General features: G+C 38.4%; 1 protein-coding gene across 1 annotated transcript; it reads right to left on the bottom strand.

Annotated features, from left to right (window-relative positions):
* Window positions 1-307: 307 nt before the first annotated feature.
* LOC143282100 (serine/threonine-protein phosphatase 2A catalytic subunit beta isoform) lies at window positions 308-16333 on the bottom strand. Its single transcript, XM_076587600.1, has 8 exons — window positions 16252-16333; window positions 15893-16030; window positions 14378-14587; window positions 7133-7306; window positions 5836-5925; window positions 4580-4741; window positions 3279-3397; window positions 308-2642 (listed from the first exon to the last, which is right to left on the bottom strand). Exons 2-8 carry the CDS (start codon window positions 15995-15997, stop codon window positions 2570-2572), a joined length of 933 nt encoding a protein of 310 aa, XP_076443715.1. The 5' UTR covers window positions 15998-16030; window positions 16252-16333; the 3' UTR covers window positions 308-2569.
* Window positions 16334-17237: the final 904 nt, after the last annotated feature.

The raw sequence follows: 17237 nt of genomic DNA on the forward strand, positions 1-17237 counted from the left end.
ATTCCGATGTTGTAAAATGTCAACCTATCAAAATGGAATTTAAAAAATGTTAAAAAAATCAAAAAAAATCAGTGATACATTATTTTTCATCTGTTCAGCAGGACATTTATGAACACCCGCTGAAAACAGCAAACATCTTTATATCCTAACAATGGAAGGTTGGTATGTCATCCAAGTCCATAACTCCCCAGTCCTACTATCACCTATTTTAAATTATCATTATGTCATAATAAGTCTCAAAACATTCTCCATCTGCTTTCTCACCAGGACCCATACTCATTCTGCAACATCACTCAGAACCACAAACTTGTTGAACAACAAATAAGGTTTATTGTACAGCTGACTTCTCATTCACTGTACACCCACAATCTTATATGACAGCCGAGCAGCACACAGACCCGCTGGTGAAAAAAAAAAGTGAAACAGAGTCATCCACGCAGACTAAGTTGAGTGAGAAATGACTGACACTTTTCCTAGCACATCATCCACGTTTAAGTCATCAAGTGTCTGAACAAAAACCTCAAAGTCCCTGTATAAAAACCTGATGACTGAATGCGCACTCACCCGACAGTGAAGATTTGCTGTTAACAGATCATAGCCACTGAATGTGATACATATCAATATCATGACCAATAAACAATAGTATACTAACAAAAACAAATATAACATGATCAATAAACAATAGGATATATACTAAAATAAAACCCCAAAAAACAACCGAATATCTATATGCTAACTTTACCATGATTAACAAATGTATTCATAAAAACAAAAAAGTTTAAACAACAAATCACAATGTGCTGCAAAGGGAAAGAGAGAAAAACAGGAAACCTTGGTTACCAAAGTAAGTCATGATCAGATGAGAAATACACAATGTAGTTCTTATCTGGGTATTGTAAATAATATTGCAGATTATATCTTAGAAATAAAAATTACAAGAATTAGTGATTCATTCACTAAAACACAGGTGGTATATCAGCAAAAGATGACATTAATAATGCAGTGACTAGGGTTTCGTAACACCCAATCATAGATTCTGGCTCAATGAATCACCCGTTTTAACTAATGGTGATGTGTAATGAACCCAGCTACAGTTTTGCAGGTGAATACAACACTCCGTTGTCAAAGCTGTGCAATAAGAAATTGAACACAATTTCAAGAAAAATGCTACTTCACTACTACTCCTCCAGTTCATGCAGATAATTATGATCCTTATGTTTCTCTCTCAGAACTAAACTATTCCCATAGTGTACACTCACTCATGCATTCACAGTCACTTGTATCATTCATCCTGCTCTGTCATCTGAGGATCAGTCACCCTTCCCTTGTGCTCACACAGTCACTGCTAACTTACACTCAGTATTCAACTGGATTAAAACATGCATGTTTTCCCCCCCTTGACAGCTTTTTTCATCATTCAATTTCATTGCCATCATCATTCACTCTTTCCATACCATTCACTCTGCCTAAACCTTCACATTGTTACACTATACATAAAAAAGAAAATAGGAAATGGACAAAACTGATGATAAATTGGCAATAAAAATACTTCACATTTCTTAGAAGTTTTTGTTGTTTTTCTTATCTTTATTATCCCAATGGGTATGCATGTATTTTAACTCTATGGCTTGCATTGTGTGCCTAACTACATGTTTTGACCTGAGCAAAAGCATCACAAAAAAATTAAATGGAAAACGTCTTGAGGAAATGGTTCAATCTCAATGCACATCCATATATTCCACTTCACTGCACTCACATGATTGTTATGACGTTTCAAACTGAAAACAAATACATAATTACAAGGTTGATCTCACAATCAAAGAATTGTAAAAGGAGGAGGTGAAGATGACAGAAGAGGTCCAATTCATGTCAATTTCACAAGTTTACTCCCGCTTCACATTACCAGAAACATAAGTCATCTGTCCAATCATTTTGTGTGGGAACAGTGATGCCATGCAATACCAGAATACCAATGTCATGTGATACCAGATCTGCCAATCATTTATCTAGTACTGAACCAACAACGTCTGTACACTATAATTAGAAGGAAGGTGGGGAGGTGGGAAAGACAGCCTTGATGAACAAAAAAATCCTTAGAAACTTGAGAAAAGAAAAAAACTTAAACTAATACAAAGATATTTTTTTCTGATGATTCCAAACTAAGAAAAAGATGGTGCAAATGCACTTTTAAAAAAAAATGTTGACATATACACACTTTACAACACAACTGGCTGACATCTGCCTAGCCTTTCTCCTTTCTATTTTACATCAGTTAACACAATTATTTGATCTGTGTTGGACAAACGAAAGTGAAACAAAAGCAGCCATGCAAAAGTTTGATCTTTGAGGAGGAAAGTATGTGGATGACACTGAGGTGGGACAGAAAAGGAGCTACAAGCAAATAAAACACCAGGGCCTTCAAATGGCTCAGCTGGGGGCTGGCCTAGCAGTAACACCAGGTTCTAGTATCACACAAAAGTTACATCAACTCCCCATGCTTGCTAAATGGGTTCTTTGCATGGCAAACATTTGGTGGAGAAAAGAGGCTGAATAGCGCTGAAGTGAAGGACTAGAGGAAGTAATCTGGGGTCCTCCTTGTAACGTGAGGCTCTCCTCGCCGCGGGGCTGGGTCAAACTGGAGGCTGTAATCAAAAGTCATCGTGAACATTTTAAATGTGTGTGTCATGCATGTGTGTGTATGGTGTGTGGCTTTTCAAATACAAATAAATGACGCAAATTGGCCAAACACATCATGGCAAGTTGTTGCGATTTTTTCTCTTGCATGAAACTAGTGTGAACAGACTAATCAATCAGCTTTTGTTGGGCTGTCCAAATCATTATATTGACAAACTTCAGATGTTCATATCTCTGTCAAAGTGACAGACACTGCTTCTACACATGATTATATTCAATCCTCAAATTCTTTAGTGGCTTCCCTTCAAACCATACACGAAGTGCAAGCTTTCAATATCATGACACTTTTTCTCTAATTCTTATTTCTCTTTGTTATTTCACACATCTTCTGAATAAGCTCCGTTTTGGGCAACTTCATTTCTCATCCAATGCAAAACCTTTGAGTACCACCTGTCAGAACAAAAATTTAGAGATAATGTTCCTTTCAATAATAGTAATATTTTTCTATAATGCCTATAAAAAAAACAAAAAAAAAAACCACACTGGACAGGTAACTTGTGTTTCCTGGCCATAAAGAAATACCATCAAATGAGAATAAAACGAAGTTATCTGCAACCAAAAAATTCACCAAAAAATGTACTTACAATGAATACTTTAGTGCATCATCCAGTTCCATGATGGCTGCCTGATTGCCACAACGATAACAGTAGTTGGGTGCACTGAATATAGTCACCACATTGCGGTCATGGCACCAGTTGTAACCCTGCAATATGCAAACTTGTAATTACAACACAAGTAATATACACCTTGGTTCCACAACCTTTCATTAATTGACAAGAGCTAGCCCAATTATGTTATAAAGAATGCACATGCATAGCAAATGAACTATGATATCACTATCAGTGACAGTGTATAAATCCTGCTTCAATCAGAGAGTATGCATTCCTTCAATGCATCAAAGCATTTTATAGCCAAACCAAAATTCATGTTGTAGTTAAAATTCAAATGTGAAATGCAACATGTTTAACTAATTCAAGTTTTACTTTACAATTCAAATGTTGCTTTCAGTTTTAGACTACCATAATTATACAGTAAATATCATCCAGTAAAAAAATATCAATAAACTGACCTACCACATGATCAAAGAGACATGTGACAAATATGCACAGAATTGTCCATTCATGTAGAAATGTGAAGTGTCCATAGCCCCATAAAGCTTAACAATGTTAACCCCTAGGCTGCCTATATGACGAGATAACTTGTCATTGCAAGCATGTACGCTTGGCACTCAACCAACACGGTCTGATGAGAACTGGATAAAGTCACCATGTGAGAGGGGTGAAGAGGAGGGGGGGGGGGGGGGGGGGGTGAGACTAAGGGGGCGTGGCCTCACATCCACATTATCATTTGGAAAAGTCACAATGCACTGTGTATCTATCTCTTTTTTAATTTTTTTTTATATTGTGGTTGTTGTGGTATGATTTTGTGTGTGCAGATCTCTGTTTGTTCAGAAAATATGATATTTTAGTGCAAATTACCTGACTAATGTTTGTAATGAACTAGTTGAAAATGTGACAAAAAACAAAACACTGATTTCAAAACAACAGCATGTCACTAAAAATATATAAAATGGGAAAACATCACGTGTTTTGTATTCTTTATTCATTTACCTTTCAGAAAATATATACTTTTATGAGTCTTTCTCCAATAACAAAGAGAACAGAATTTTTTGAAAATTTATACCTGTTTTTTGTGATAAAACCCTGGCAAATAGATTTCACTTAAATCTTATTTTCCTGGCAGCGAAAGGGTTAATATATAGGTTGGTGGTTGTTGCACAGCAGTAGGCAACCTGGATAAGAACACACAGTCGACAAAAAAACATACGCAAAACAAACATCACTGTCACCTCCAATGCATGAACATTAAAGGGAAGCATGATTACCTCCATGACCAGCTGGTGAGCACGCGAGATGAGAGTCAGCCCATTGCTATGGTTGAAAGTCTCTGAGATGTCCTGACCAAAGGTGTATCCAGCACCGCGGGGGGAGATGCCCCAGCCACCGCGGTCATCAGGGTCAGACCACAACAGGTCACACATTGGGCCCTGTTCCAAACACACTCATGATCAAATGGAATATTCTGCATAAAATCTAAAGAGTATCTGGTATAATAATATAATTACAGAAAAACACATAACTCTTATATACATAACCCAGACTGGCAATATAATGAATCTTTCCATCAACATGCTACTTTTATACAGTGTGTTAAAATGTTTAAATGAGTGTCTTTGAAAATGAGAGAAAATAAGAGAAAAATACATATTTTCTTATAGGTTTTGAGATTCTCTTTTGATCAACTTCACTGCATTTTTCTTTACCATGTTGCTAAACATAGTAAACAAGTTTGAAAGCAGAGTAAAAGAATAGAATTTAAACTCCCCACTCTGTACTTTTCTGTAAGACACTGCCCCATTGTGATATCTCGAATCATTTTGAGATGACACTCCCTCACACCATCTTTGTTCTTAACCTAATACCAGACAGTTTCAAGTTCCCTCACACAGAACAAATAGTTGAAGATCCTTCTCCTTCCATTACTATCAGATCACTGTCATCCAGAACACTAACTGAATCACATAGCTATTGTCACTCTTTACCATTTTTCCTCTATAGTCTTACTTCTGCCATGAAAACCACTCTGCTCAAACAGTACTGTACTTTGAATATGCAGAAAAACCCTCTGTGTGTTTCTGTACCTGGGTGCATGTGTGAATAAATATTTTGTCAAGCACTTAGAACGATCGTTCCGGACTGGTACAAAAGATAATTTAAAAATCATTATTTTAACTGAAGTGAGAAACATTTTTAAGAAAAATTAATATGGTGAAAATATGAGCTTCATGCAGCTACACAATGTTTTGCATGCCCATTTTGCTCTAGGAACCTGCTTACTTCAAGCACCAATATGACATCACAGCAAAATGCAATCATACTCAAAAGGTGCACTTGAAACATATGACTATTGTTTTGCTTCTTTAAGTGATCAATACAAACTTTTCACAAATAAAACAAAATATTATCAAGCTTTGCAAACTACCCTCAAAACATAAAGTGTGCCAGCTGCTGCTTACTACAGAGAAATGATTGCTCAAGCATTAGCATCCACCCATAAGCATATCTATGTACTTTCTCTTACCTCATGGGGTACTTCTTGTATTCTGTCCAGAGCTCTGATATGATCAAGTGTGTCTATAGATGGAGACAATCCTCCATGCAAACAGAATATCTGTAATCACAAAAATAATAATGGTTATCAGACTTACAAATGAATGGGAACAAGATCATAAGCTTTAAACCTGCTGAGACCTTTTTAGTAAACACAAAAAAGACTAAATTACATAATAAATAAGCAGTGGGTAAAATCAAAATCGATATATATTGTTTTGTTTAAAAAATTATGTACAAAATCAGAAAAACTGATATTATACATGCTTTATATATATATATATATATATATATATCTTTCTTTTCCCTTAAATCATTCTTCTCCAGGTATAAGTTAATTTGCACCATAAGATGATTACTTCCATGTGGACCAGGTACAAGTATTCTTGTACCAACACATTATTCTATTTTCGTTCATTCTTGCTTGGTACAGTTGTCATTCTAAAGTGAACCGTCTACCGATTCCAGAAGCATGAAAACGAAGCTTCGTTTGACTGATAAAATCAACAATTCTCCGCCCATTTTTGCTGTTTTAGTGAACCACCCTGTTTTTCTTGCAGTGCTGGTTAAGGGGAGTTGTAGCAGGCATGTAGCTGTGGGACAGCTCTAAAAGAACATGACTCGAAGATATGCATATTCAAGCGTATGCTCTAGTGAAACTGCAGAGAGAGAGAGAGAGAGAGAGAGAGTGGGGGAAAGACATAAGTAAAATGAAGGGGAAGGAGAACATATGAGAGAAAAGCTTTTCTTTATCACTGACATTTTTCCATTTTATTAATTTGGGGACACAAATTCAAAGCAATGATTACCATCTTTTCTCATTGCTTCATGTAAATGTTCTTTTTCAAGGTTAGAGCAGCATGCATCTACAAGTTCAATTGTAACATAAACGCTTACTTGCTACATAAAAATCAACTGTATATGGATCTGTATACAGTGAACAAAACCTGCATTTTTCCCACTCTGCAATGAAAATTATGTTTACAATTCTTTATGTGGAACTCAATTAAGCAGCACATGTCACAAAGAGTTCAGGAAGGGTGGTAGTTAGGGGGTGGGGATACAGGGCTGAAGAAAGGGCCAGTGAAGTTAGGGGAGAGGGAAGAGAAAGATATCAGTTGTGTGTGTTCTTTAAATTGCAGCACCTTCATAAAACATTTTTGATCTTTTTAAGTAATTTAATTTACCAAATGGACATTAATGGAACTGTTTTTTGCATTCAAAAAATACAAAGAAAAAGAAAATGGTATTATGATGATAGTATTTACCTGTCCATCCACCAATGCTGTCAGCGGCAGGTAGTCAAACAGATCTGTGAAGTACTTCCATACATTTGCATTTCCGTATTTCCGTAAACATTCATCATAGAATCCATAAACCTGCGTGATTTGACGGCTCTCATGGTTCCCTCTGAGGATGGTGATTCGGTCCCTGAATCTCACCTGAACAAAACAATGAAATATATATTTGTTAAGAAATTTAACCCAAAAGATCATACATACTTCAAAACATCCCCCCAAAACTAATCATCCATATTTGTTGGGAAAAAACAACAGAAGGAAAGCACACATCAAAAGTGAACGCTTTTCATGGCCTTAGTCATACTCAAGTTTAACAAACCCTGTATCGAGCTGCTTTCAGATTTGTTTACAAGTGAAAAAACTAATAATCATAATACTGCACCTGTGGAGCTCTGCTTTATGTTTAATAAGCTTATACAATTAGGCATCATTAAAGAGATGTGCCTTGCATCACAATTAACATCATCCACAGAAAAGGAACAACCCATGAAATTCCAAATATGTCACAATGCACACCATTTCTTGAAGTTTCTTTGTGTTGGTTGCATTGCTTACTTTTGCATCAGATGTGTTACACTGGGAATCAACATTTTAACCCTTACGCTGGTTGTCGCAACATATGTCGCGCTACTTTCCATATACTGTACGCTGGTTGTCGCGACGTAAGTTGCGCTGAGGGGTAGGTCGTTTTGAGCAGTTGGCTTACTGTTCTTGGATATGAAAACAGACAGTTAGCTCTATGAATCATTTGCATATACATTAGTAGGGCCCAGGAACCTGGATTTTCAAGTTTCCAAGCAAATTTTAGATGAATGAGTGTCAGTAACCCATGGCACTGGGCGAAGCGTTGCTCTTTGCTCAAAATCGCTACTGCTATGAACGCTACACTTGAACGCAACATCTTTGCCGACTTTTTTGAAGACTTCTTTGCTGATGGCAACTTATAAGAAGCTGGTGAAGATAATGAGGATATCAACCTGCAAGAGTTGATGCATGTTGGCGATCTAAGAAACTTAGATCAGGCCCCAAACAACTGCGACTTTTGAACGGACGCTGATTTTGGATGGAATGGGGAGGGGGGTGAAGGTGCCACGATCAACATGCCGTTCGATCGTCAAAATTCTTTGCATGTCGGCGATGATTTTCCAGAAAATCCTAAGCCTTTGGACTTCTTCAGTCTTTTTATTTGCGATGAAGAGATCAACATGCTAGTTGAGCAAACCTCTATGCTCAACGAAAGGCTGCTGCTGGAAACTTGAAGCCAAACTCAAGGTAAGCTTTTCTCTCCTGTTATTTTTAGGCTGCTTTCTTCTTCTTCTTCTCTTCCTTTCATTCTTTCTTCTTCTGCTTCTTATTCTTTATTTTCTTTTTTTTAGAATTATTGGTGAACTGTGTTTTATTGAAATAATTTGAGATGAAAGCAGTTTCAGTTTATGTATGACTGAATGTTCATTCAAAGGTGGGTGGGCGTGTCATGTGTTTGTGTGTGTGGTAGAGGAGATGGGGGGTGTGGGGTGTGGGGTGTGGGGTGGAGTTAGTAATGTATGCTTGTGTGAATAGGTTGGTAGGTGTGTGTGGATATTAGCAGTGTGTGTGTGTGTGTGTGTGTGTGTGTGTGTGTGATATCAGTGTGTGTGTGTGTGTGTGTGTGTGTGTGTGTGTGTGTGTGTGTGTGATATCAGTGTGTGTGCATGTGTGTGTGATATCAGTGTGTGTGTGTGTGTGTGTGTGTGTGTGTGTGTGTGTGTGTACTGTATACACTGCGTGTGTGTTATAGGTGGTGGTGGTGGTAGAGTGAGTGTGTTTGTATATGTGGGGATGAATGCAGGTATTCTGTGTGTGTGTGTGTGTGTGTGTGTGTAAAATACAAATATAATGAAACAGAACATTCATAATTGTTTCTGATTTGTGTTTTTCAGACTACACCGCTGGTACCCTGTCACAGTGGATGAAATCAAGATATTCCTGTCGCTGGTCATCACCACAGGCTTGGTCATGAAGCCCACCATTGACTACTGGAGCCAGGATGACATCACTTACACTCCCTTTTTCCCCCAAAACATGTCCCTTGTGAGATTCCAGGCTATCCTGAGCAACTTTCATCTTGTTGACAACACCCAGGATGATGGTTTGGATCTCCTGTACAAGATCCACCCGTTCTTTAGGAGTCTAAGAAGCAAGTTTTCAGATGTTTATACCCCTGAGCAGGACATCAGTTTTGACGAGGCAACATGCCCCTGGAAAGGTAGGCTGCGTTCTTCGGGTCTACAACCCTGCCAAACCTGACAAATTTGGCATCAAACTCTACGAAGCCTGTGAGGCCAGGAGCGGCTATGTCCTGGCCATGGACATCTACCAAGGTTCTGCGCCAACCACAGATGTGAGTGAGGCACTTGATCTGGATGAAAACCTTAGTGTGACTACACGAGTTGTCCTGGGTATTCTGGCTTTTGGGGGTCTCCTGGACAAAGGGCATAGAGTTTACATGGACAATTACTACACCAGTCCTGAGCTCTTCAATCACCTGTACCTATTCAATACTTATGCGTGTGGGACAGTGCGACCCACCAGGTATGGCATGCCTGAAGCCTTCAAAAAGCAGAAACCAGCAGCAAGTACCATCAAGCTGACTCCGGGCCAGGCTATCTTCAGGCAAATGAACATCTCCTTGCCTTGAAATACCATGACAAGCGGGATGTACACATACTGTCATCCATCCACCTGCCACAGGAAATGAAGCTCGACAAGGTAGATGAGAACGGCATTGCAGTATGGAAGCCACTGTGCATTGTGGATTACATCAAAAACATGGGAGGGGTGGACACTTCTGACCAAGTAATCAAAAATTAATCTGTGCTGAGGAAGACGGTCAAGTGGTGGAGGAAACTCTTCTTCTACTTATTCACAGTAGCCATGTGCAACGCCAACTACCTCCACCGCAAGTTTGCTCAGAAATCTCTTTCTCATCATGAGTTTAGGAGGCTCCTTGCAAGACAGCTCTTTTCCACTTCCCCACAAGCCCCACTGCCTGCATCCAGAGGGAGGAAGACACTGAATCCACCTAGACGCCTGACTGGAATCCATCGGCCCACCTACAACATCGCCAAAGCAGGTGCCAAGAGACAGAGACCTCAACGTGACTGTGTGGCCTGTAATCCAGCTAAGAAGAACAGAGCTGGCTTCAAAAGGAAGCAGTCTGCCTTCCAGTGTGAACAGTGTCAGGTCACACTATGTGTGCCACACTGTTTTCAAGTGTACCACAACAGAGTGGACTACCAGAGACTGTTGGGGCAAGAAGAGGAAGCAGCAGTGGCCAATCAGCATGATGGTGCTGGTGACAACTAACTGCCCTTTATACATTCTTCCTGCCCCTGGGGCATTCCTGTAAATAACCAGTTTTCTTCCTTTTGTTTTTTTCCCTCCAATATGAATAAGTAGTTAGTCTGTCATCTGTTATCTGAAAAAGTTTAAGTTTTCTGATGTGACGGCTGAACACCTGTTTTCACCTGGATTACTTGATTTTTTACCTGTGCACTAACATCATTAGCTTCAGTGTAGGACACTTGTGTTTGTGGTTCTTGCTTTGTGAGACATTGGCATCTTCAAGTGACTGGATATCTTCGTTTTATTCTGTTCCTGGTGGCTGTGGACTACCTTTTCATCACTTTTACCTTTCTTCAGAAGAAAACGTACCCGTAATTCCTCATTTTTTCCAGGTATGTCAATTATAGTTTGCTACTGACCCTCAAAAACTGTTGTTTTTTTTGTGATTCTTTGTTCTATTCTGTACATTTTTCATTCAATATGTGTTATTCAAAAACCACTCACAAAAAAGATAACACACAATTTACAACACAACCGTTTTTCTTATTTTTCTCTCTGTTAATTCACCAGTGGGCACTGTAACATCTGTTAGGAATAACACCAGCGTAAGGGTTAATATCTGCAACCATTTTTTTCCACCACCAGCAGTCTGACTGGTCCTTTTATATCAGAATTATCTATAGTCATTCAAAGACTTGAAAAAATATCAAATAAACATAGAATCAAAATGTCAAATTCTATACTTTGTGGCCTTTATTTTTTTTTTATTATTAAGTAATGGTTACATCACATCAAGCATAGATCTATATAACCTATTCAGTGCCAGCTATTATTTTGTCTTATGCTTCCTATTTGCCAGGCGAGCAGTATTCATAAGTTTGCCTGCAGATGATAGCTATTTGATCAATGCCAGCCTGCTTTTCTAACACAGCCACAGACCTATACTCGACCTCCTGCTCTGCTTTCTCTCCTTTGCTAGCTACATCGAGCTTTTCAACTACCCCAACCTCCCTACTTTCCGCAAATCATCAATCACGTCAAGTGAACAGCCAACGAAGGTTAGATTTTACACACCTGGCACTCAGTTCATCATAATCAATGACTTTTAAAGTTTCTGCAACCTCTTGGATGGCAAAATCTGAATTTTTTTAATGTAACACACAGCTGTTTCAATCCACTATTGCATTTCGTTGTCTGCCATTTTCAAATTTTAAAAACATTATACAAAGGGTACTGACAATAACATCCAGAAATTATCATACAGAGTGTGATTGGCTGTTGCTCCTCACGGACAATTAAAGTAGATGTATCAAGCTTTATGACTGGTGGCTACTGGGACACATCAACTCAAAAATGGAACTGAAATGTGATATCATGAAATGACCCTAAGCATTTATGTATGTCTTGGAGATTATAGCGAAGCATTTTTGCAGACATATATTCGTCATGGGGCATTGAATAGGTTAAAACTGTCAGACATTAACTGTTCTAACTGGTTGATAACACACACTAACAAACAACAATTCCACAGCCATCTCCATTAGTTATTGAGATAGTAATTTTAATGTTTTCGAAAAGAAAAGAATCCTTGAGCCCATTTCAAATTTTCACAAATACTTTTTTCTTCAGGAAAAGGCTCTTTCAATGACCCATTAAGGTGATTAACTAAGAACAGATCCATTAACATTTCAAACACACAGGTCACTTGATTTATTTGAAGTTAGTGTTTTTTGTGTGCGAGTTTTTTGATGTTATGGAATAAAAATTCAAAAACACATGAGTCCACTGATTGGTTGTTTGTTTATGTCATTACAGAATGTGTACACTCTGTATTTGATAATTCTCTGTGCATTCTTTTCAACTCCAGCAAAAAATTATAATTCAAGCAGCAGAACTGTGAGCATAAAATAAGAAGAAACAAGGAAAAAATCGAGACAAGCACTTTCTATTATTATTGGCAAAGAACACCAGAAGTGGAAGTGGAAACAATAACTGAATAACCCATAAACCGTGAAGTGATTCCATAAGACATTTTCAAAAGTACCGTAGAACACATTAAATTATATGTATGAAACCAGTCATATCAAGACCACTGGCCGTCTTCAGGACCCCAGCAACTTATAGATCTTTGAAAGAAACCAGTAAACAAAACCAAACATTGTAACAGAGCAATTAAACCATACTGTTTTGCCAAAACTTAACCCTTTCGCTGCCAGGAAAATAAGATTTAAGTGAAATCTATTTGCCAGGGTTTTTTCACAAAAAACGGGTATAAATTTTCAAAAAATTCTGTGCTCTTTGTTATTGGAGAAAGACCCATAAAAGTATATATTTTCTGAAAGGTAAATGAATAAAGAATACAAAACACATGCTGTTTTCCCATTTTATATATTTTTAGTGACATGCTGTTGTTTTGAAATCAGTGTTTTGTTTTTTGTCACATTTTCAACTTGTTCATTACAAACATTAGTCAGGTAATTTGCACAAAAACATCATATTTTCTGGACAAATGGATGTCTGCAAACACAAAATAATACTAGAACAACCACAATATATATATATATATATTTTAAGAGATAGATACACAATACATTGTGACTTCTCCAAGTGATAAGATGGATGTGAGGCCACGCCCCCTCAGTCTCCACCCCCCTCCTCCTCACCCCTCTCACACAGTCACTTGATTCAGTTCTCATCAGACCGCGTTGGCTGCGTGCCAAGAATATCGCTCTGCTGCTAATTCGGTCATCTGTCGTCTGCTAACATCTGTACAGCCGGCATCACTCAATGACAGTCGCATCTTGGCCACTCTCTTGATTACTCCCTTTATTTTCTATCAGATCGTTCTATAAATGTTCATCACTATCTTCTTCGAATTTACGCTTCAATTCTTTCTGAGCATCAGCTAAAGAAAGAAATCATGGTTGATTTAGTTCGTCACGATCGCATGTCTTGAGCACGGCGTCAGTCCGACATTTTGTTGAGCGAGCGAGGAGAGAAGTCAGGCAAACACTTGGACAGTGGCCCAACCAAAACGTTCAAATAAAGGACTGCTTCATGACGTAGATGGGGTTTCTAGCTATGAATAGAATCTAGAGAGATTCCCCAGGCTAAAGCTACCACTATTTTTGCCAAGGAAGTGAATGCAAGCCAGGGAAAAGTCAGAATATTTTGATGACGAGTTATCTCGTCATGCAGGCAGCGAAGCATACATGCTTGCCATGACGAGTTATCTCGTCATGCAGGCAGCCTAGGGGTTAATATAAAATGAATCAGGCAAGTATACAATCATCTTTTCACTTTCTCTTTCACATATGATGCTTGCAACAAAATTCTCAGGTAACTAGAGAGGGTTTCCAGACCAACTTTCAGATTTTCATGGTGGTTCCATGGATTTAAATTTTTTTTTTTTTTTTACAAGAACCACAAGCGCAAGCACATATCCATTTCCTGTTGATTTTTCCCCTGGTCACGCTAAAATTTCGTTGGGGGATTTTTGTTCTGGCGAAAGGATTTTGAACATTTTCAGTGACTATTTTTACAAATTCAGAAAATACATGTGGTTTTATAATTACACCCATTATTTGCTTATGTCTTCAAAGTTCACTTTGAGCGTGTTTCTTGGCACATCTCTGTCATTACGTATTCAAAGTGATCCTTTTTTAAACTCTGCCAAAAAATTGTCCAAACAAAGGTAGTGCAAACTCCGAAAAGCTAGTGGTGGGCTGCCCATGACATGACTTACTTCTGGCTCTGCAAGTAACAAAAGGTCCACCACAAAAGCAGGCCTGCAAACCCTCCCCACTGTCTATCCCCTACAGAAAATTTTAAGCGTAACTTATGAATAACCAATAATGCATGCAAACATACAAATGAAAATCAATTTACCTTCAAGGCCACCAACAAGGAGACAGTTTCTACAGAGTAATATCCTCTGTCTACATAGTCCCCCATGAAGAGGTAGTTTGTGTCAGGAGACTTGCCACCAATACGAAACAACTCCATCAGATCATGGAACTGGCCATGGACATCCCCACACACAGTCACAGGACATTTCACTTCCTGTACATTTGATTCTTTGGACAAGATTTCCTTTGCCTGTTTAAAAAGAACCCACAGTCAATACATTTATTTTTGTTCATATTGAGACACACTGTGACACATACAATATATAAAGAAAGATTATAGTTACACGCATTCTGAAACATCACAGAACAAATGTGTACAGATCACCAATGAAATACACCAACAGTAAAACAAGTATCACAAACAATACCAGAATATATTTTAAATGGTATGTGGTCAAGTTCAGAATCTGATCCCCCCTCCCCTTTACTCATACTGGATAGAGTGCAGCATTCATCACATGGACTGTTTCCTTTCTATGACGGAAAAAGTTGTAAATTGGTTAATAACACTGTAATATATACTAAACATTTCTCCCCCTCCACTCATTCAATGGCCTTCTTTACAGTATTTGAGAGGGGAAGAAATACAGAAAATGTTACAATGTTTTTACCAACTTGCAAGTATTTCCATCTTTGAAAAGAAACTATATATTAAAAAAAAAAAAAAACTGGGGTAGAAATGTGTATATACTGCCTAATTTGGAATTCTTTTTTCTTCTTTTGTCTCTTACACATCCAACATCAACTTGCTGATGCCTCAGCCAAACACAACACATAATTTTACTCAACTGACGCGTAACATTTTACGTGTATGACCATTTTGTTTATTTACCCCACCATGTAGGCAGCCATACCCCCATTTTGGGGTGTGTGCATGCTGGGCATTTTCGTGTCTCCATAACCAACTGAACGCTGACATGGATTACAGGATCTTTGATGTGCATATTTGATATTCTGCATGCATATGCATTCACACGAAGGGTGTCCAAGCAATACAAGGTCTGCACCTATCTTGACCTGGGAGATCAAAAACATCACCCTTTACCTACCAGGTGCCGTTATTGAGATTCCAACCTGCGACCCTCAGATTGAAAGTCCAACACTTTAACCACTCGTTTTTACACCAGTCAAAAGTGCCCAAATTGAAAGTGAAACTAAAGACAAGTTTGCCTGCATCATTCTTACACGAGTTGACTAACAAATGGTCAATAGTTCAATTAACAATCAAATCCAGCAACAAGTGTCTCATAATTTCTTATCTGTCTTCATGGTAGTACTACCAATCATACACATTAGAATGTTATCCTTCACCACTTCCCCATGACAAATTTCTCTGACACACTGATCAATATCAGCCATGGGATTTCTTCAAATGTGTTCATGTTACTTTAAGCACTGATGTGTATGTCAGGTCATTTATGAGTTATTATCAGGGAGAAATCGTTAAAATAAAGGTTAAACAACCAAAATGTTAATAAATCATACTGCTTCTCACCTTTTCACATAGCGTTTTCACTTGATTTTCAGACAGCTGTTTGCAGTCGTTTAACTGCTCAATCCACTGGTCAAGCTCCTTTGCGGCAGCTCTGTCTTCGACCATGATCTTGAATGTTATTCAGATGATGTCCCCGCACTGCAACACGAAACGGCACAAACCGTTACCCTTGGATACATTTTACTTCTTTTGAAATCAGACATCACTCCGAACAAGATGGCTGCCGGCAATGGAATTTATATTTATCTGAAAACTACAAATTGCACAATCGATACAAAGATAGAAGCCAATATAGACACACGAGGAGCGTTGCTTGATTCAATTTATTACCATTAACAAGATAAATTCCTACGACAAACCTGAATACTTAAAAACTTCAGTGTGCACTCCAAGACAATCAGCAAACCAAAGCAGTGCGCCACCTACCGGTTTCAATCTGACGTCATATCCTTTTGGAAATAAGCTGAGAAGTAAATAAGCCGGGGGGTTCACAGCTTCAGAAAAAAAAGGGGGCCTGTCATATCACCCCAAAGCAACAAAATTTGTAACAGTCCTGTGTCAATATATGCCACTGTGGTATGATTAAAAATCTGTTTAACACAGAAAAAATCCCCTCATTTTTCAGTCGTCCACTTGCCTCGCACCGGCACCAAGTTCGTGGCGCAGGAACTGCAGTTCACATATAATGCTCTTCCTTACCCAAATGTTAACCTGTCATGCATCTCGTCTGCTTCGCCTGACCGCAGATACGAAAACAAGCAAAATCTTTTCCATTTACGCTCGAGGAAAACGACCCTCATGAACTCTGACAACCAGTCCCCCTCCCTTACCCAGCCCCGCCTCCTGGGCACCCCTCTCCGTTCATACGATAGTAGCAGAAAAGGGTGGAAGCAAGAAACAGTCCCACCCCCACCCCCCCCCCTTTTTTTTTCGTTTTTCGGGTTTTGTTTTTGTTGTTGTCTTGTTTTGTTTTGTTTTTAAAGAACTTACTTTGGTGGAGACGCATGTTTTTATCGGCTTGGACATATTTCCAGAAGTATACCTATTTTCAAGACCGTTACCGTGAATTTCTTTGCCTTCCGAGTCTTTATCGATTTGTTTCATTTGTTTCTCATTTTCTTGTGTTCCATATATACTGATCCACACGTTTTCTTTCCATTTAGTTGTTGTCGATGTTTTCTATAGTCATGTCCTTGTTCAGTTTGTAAAAAAAAATCTGTTGTACAATTTGTGTTTCTTTCAGTTCACATGTTTAGCCATTTCCCTTGTCATCAGTCCGAGCCGATCGAGTCCGTCCATAACTGAGGGTTTGGATTTCTATCTGCATTGACTGAGACTGATGGTA

The sequence above is a fragment of the Babylonia areolata genome, chromosome 1 (assembly GCF_041734735.1).
Source record: "Babylonia areolata isolate BAREFJ2019XMU chromosome 1, ASM4173473v1, whole genome shotgun sequence".
In the NCBI taxonomy this organism is placed as follows: domain Eukaryota; kingdom Metazoa; phylum Mollusca; class Gastropoda; order Neogastropoda; family Buccinidae; genus Babylonia; species Babylonia areolata.